Raw genomic sequence first — 2,984 nt, 5'->3', positions numbered from 1 at the left:
CTGCGTGGCGGCGGGTGGTGCAGCTGGCGGTGGGCGCGGGCATCGCGGTGCCCGGCATCACCTCCTCCCTGGCGTACTTCGACACGTACCGCCGCGGCAGGCTGCCCGCCAACCTGGTGCAGGTGCGGGGCGGCGGCGACGGGGCGGCGGTGGCTGCGGCAGCGGGCGCCGCCATCGCGTCCTGCTTGCCAGCCTGCACGTGCCAGCCTGCTGACAGGCCCGCCTGGCGCCTGCCTGCCCTGCCCTGCCCTGCCCCTTGTGCCCTGCCCTGCCGCCCGCAGGCGCAGCGCGACTTCTTCGGCTCCCACACCTACGAGCGCACCGACGGCAAGGAGGGCTGGTTCCACACAGGTGGGTGGGTGTGTTGGGGGGGCAGCCGCGGGATCCTGGCGCACTGCATGTTCCTCTGGTTGCCTGCCTTGTGCCGCGCCCTCGCGAGTGTGTGCTGTGCGCCTGCCCGAGCCGAGCGCGCCCCTGCGGGGCCCCTCCTCCGTCCTTTCCTCCCGCAGTGTGGGACCCCACCTTTGGGTCCTCCGACTCCATCACCACCAGCTCCTACAACCAGTGAGCAGGGCCCGAGTGAGCAGGGGCCCCGGCCCCGGCGTGCCAGCCCTGGCCCCGCCTCCCGCCCTGCCGTCGATGCATCGTGGGCTGGGCGAGCCGCGCCGCGAGGGGTGCAAACGAACGAGCCGACCCCACCAGCTTTGTCCATGTGTACTCAGTATAGCGCACCTCCATGCGATAGCAGTGCAAGGCGCATGTCATGCCGCACTGTCGCTCTCCTGTCCATGCCGCCGCCATTTCGTATGGCCGCGCAAGAGCGTACCTGGGACCACCCCACCCTCCTCTGTTGCAGTCCTTCCCTTGTGTTCCCTCACTCCCCACCTGTTCTCTTGTCACGTCTGCTGTTGCTCCGCTCTGCCTGCACCGGGCGCGGGCATTTTCTCTCCCCCGCAACTGCGCTCCCCCGCCCGTGAATATGAATTGCCCGGCTTCAGAATGCAAATCACCTGGCTTTAGATGCACCCTCGCCTGTGAATTCCTGCTGGAGAACATGTCGCGGGTGCTGTGAGGCCTGCGGTGGGACCCAAGGGAGAGGGGCGGCGGTGGACGGCGGGACGGCAGGACAGGGGGAGGCAGACCCTGCCCGCCCGCCTTGGGAGGGCTGATCGTCGTCAGCTGATCAGCAACGTCTGAGTTGGTGCTGTTCTGGGACGCGCGGGACGGACACGTTGATGAGCTCGTAGCTCTGAGGGCCGCAAGGAAGAGGGCGCGAGACTTTTTGGAGGTTTCGTGGAGACGACATGGGTGAGTGGCGATGGCCTGCTGCCTGAGGCCACCCTGCCCTGCGATGAGTTGCACCCCAATTTTAGCCACGGGAGTCGCTGGACAGCTTGGCTTAGGGCTATGTGTGCTGCACATGAGATCCGGAACGGCGACGCCGATTGGGGCACGGTCGCAACCTTGGCTGATCGATCAAGCCTTGCCGCCGTGAACGGCACCCGTAAGCGGCGCCGCGTGCGCAGGCGCGCAGCAGGCAGCCAACAGTCACCGCTTGCCGGCTGCAGGAATTCCCAAGTTTTACAGATGGCTCAGCGAGCGCTACCCGCTGGTCAACCAGCCGGGCGGCGCCACGGTGGTGCCCATCATCGGTGCGCCGCCCGCCGCCGCCTGCAGAGCCGCGAATGGGGCCCTGTTCTGCTGCCCGGTTCGCTGCCCGGTTTCTCGCTGCGTTGGCATGGTTGGCCCAGGGCAGCAGCAGCTGACCTGACTCACCCCACCTGCCTGCCTCTGTACCTGCAGACAACTTGTACCTTGACATGGTGAGTGAGGCGGCAGGCGGCAGCATGGGGGCGGCAAAGGGCAGCAGCAGCAGCAGCAGCGCACGCCGGGCACACGCAGCCTGCCGCTGCCTGCGGCAGGGCGGCGCTCCCGTTGCGCTGCCTGTGCTGCCTGCCTGCCTCACGTCTCCGCCTCATCCCACATCCCCTGCCTCCCTCCCTCCCCCTCCCCTCCCCTCCAGAACGGCATCATCCACAACTGCACCCACGGCAACAACCCGGACGTGCGCCTGACCGAGGAGGAGATGATCCTCAAGATCTTCACCTACCTGGACAAGTTGTTCCACATCGTCAAGCCGCAGGCAGGGGGCGGGGTGCAGGGGCAGGGGCGGGGGCAGGGGCACGGGCGGCAAGGCTGCGTGGCTGGGTGGGTGGCTGGAGGCGTATGAAGAGCTGGCTGGGTGGCTGGACGCGTGGCTGGGTGGATGGAGGGTTCATGCTGGCGGCGGTGGCAGCCGCCTGTGGCCCTAGCATCCCCCCACATTACACCACACCATGCCCTGCTGCCTCGCGCCCTGCCCCTCCCCACACGCAGAAGCTGCTGTTCATGGCGATAGACGGCAGCGCGCCTCGCGCCAAGATGAACCAGCAGCGCGCACGACGCTTCAAGTCGGGTGGGGCGCCGCCGCCGACGCTGCCGCCGCCGACGCCTGCACAGCAGCGAGCCTCCTTGCCGGTGCCTGGCAGCTGCCCTGCCTGCGGCTCTACCCGCTGCTGGTTTGGCCGGCCGGCCAGCCAGCCAGCAGCAGCACGAGGGGGCCGCGCTGTGCCGCCCGCCGCCTGCAGCGCGGGAGGCTCAGGAGGCGATGGAGGCTGCTGTGCGGCGGGGGGAGCCGGTGCCCGAGCCCGACGCGCGATTTGACAGCAACTGCATCACGCCCGGCACACGTGAGGGCACGCTGCCACGCTGTGGCACGCTGTGCATGCTGGGCGACGCTGCGCTGCGCTGCGCTGCGCTGCGCTGCGCTGCGCTGCCGTGCTGGGTGGGCCCTGGGTCTGGCGGCGCCGCGTACCCCACTCTTGCCCGTCCACCGCTCCCGTCGCTCATCCTCTCATCGACTCTCGGATGCACCACGCCCACACCTCACACCTCACACCTCGCACCTCACACCTCACACTTCGCACCAATCCCCTTGCCCCCTG

The 2,984-nt window shown here is 68.9% G+C and overlaps 2 protein-coding genes across 2 annotated transcripts in view; both read left to right on the top strand.

Annotated features, from left to right (window-relative positions):
• Positions 1-326, top strand: part of CHLNCDRAFT_21181 (hypothetical protein) — a gene marked incomplete at both ends in the record, with an annotated part of 1,412 nt that extends 1,086 nt beyond the window's left edge. Inside the window, 2 exons of the mRNA XM_005849811.1 lie at positions 24-122; positions 282-326. Coding sequence (XP_005849873.1) covers positions 24-122; positions 282-326 — 144 coding nt within the window. The remainder of the gene's footprint in view (positions 1-23; positions 123-281) is intronic.
• A 313-nt stretch (positions 327-639) lies between these two features.
• Positions 640-2,984, top strand: part of CHLNCDRAFT_143098 (hypothetical protein) — a gene marked incomplete at both ends in the record, with an annotated part of 2,878 nt that continues 533 nt past the window's right edge. Inside the window, 6 exons of the mRNA XM_005849810.1 lie at positions 640-646; positions 1,569-1,652; positions 1,804-1,934; positions 2,024-2,155; positions 2,377-2,455; positions 2,628-2,824. Coding sequence (XP_005849872.1) covers positions 640-646; positions 1,569-1,652; positions 1,804-1,934; positions 2,024-2,155; positions 2,377-2,455; positions 2,628-2,824 — 630 coding nt within the window. The remainder of the gene's footprint in view (positions 647-1,568; positions 1,653-1,803; positions 1,935-2,023; positions 2,156-2,376; positions 2,456-2,627; positions 2,825-2,984) is intronic.

Source organism: Chlorella variabilis, assembly GCF_000147415.1.
Source record: "Chlorella variabilis unplaced genomic scaffold CHLNCscaffold_5, whole genome shotgun sequence".
In the NCBI taxonomy this organism is placed as follows: domain Eukaryota; kingdom Viridiplantae; phylum Chlorophyta; class Trebouxiophyceae; order Chlorellales; family Chlorellaceae; genus Chlorella; species Chlorella variabilis.
This window is presented reverse-complemented; position numbering and strand designations above follow the sequence as displayed.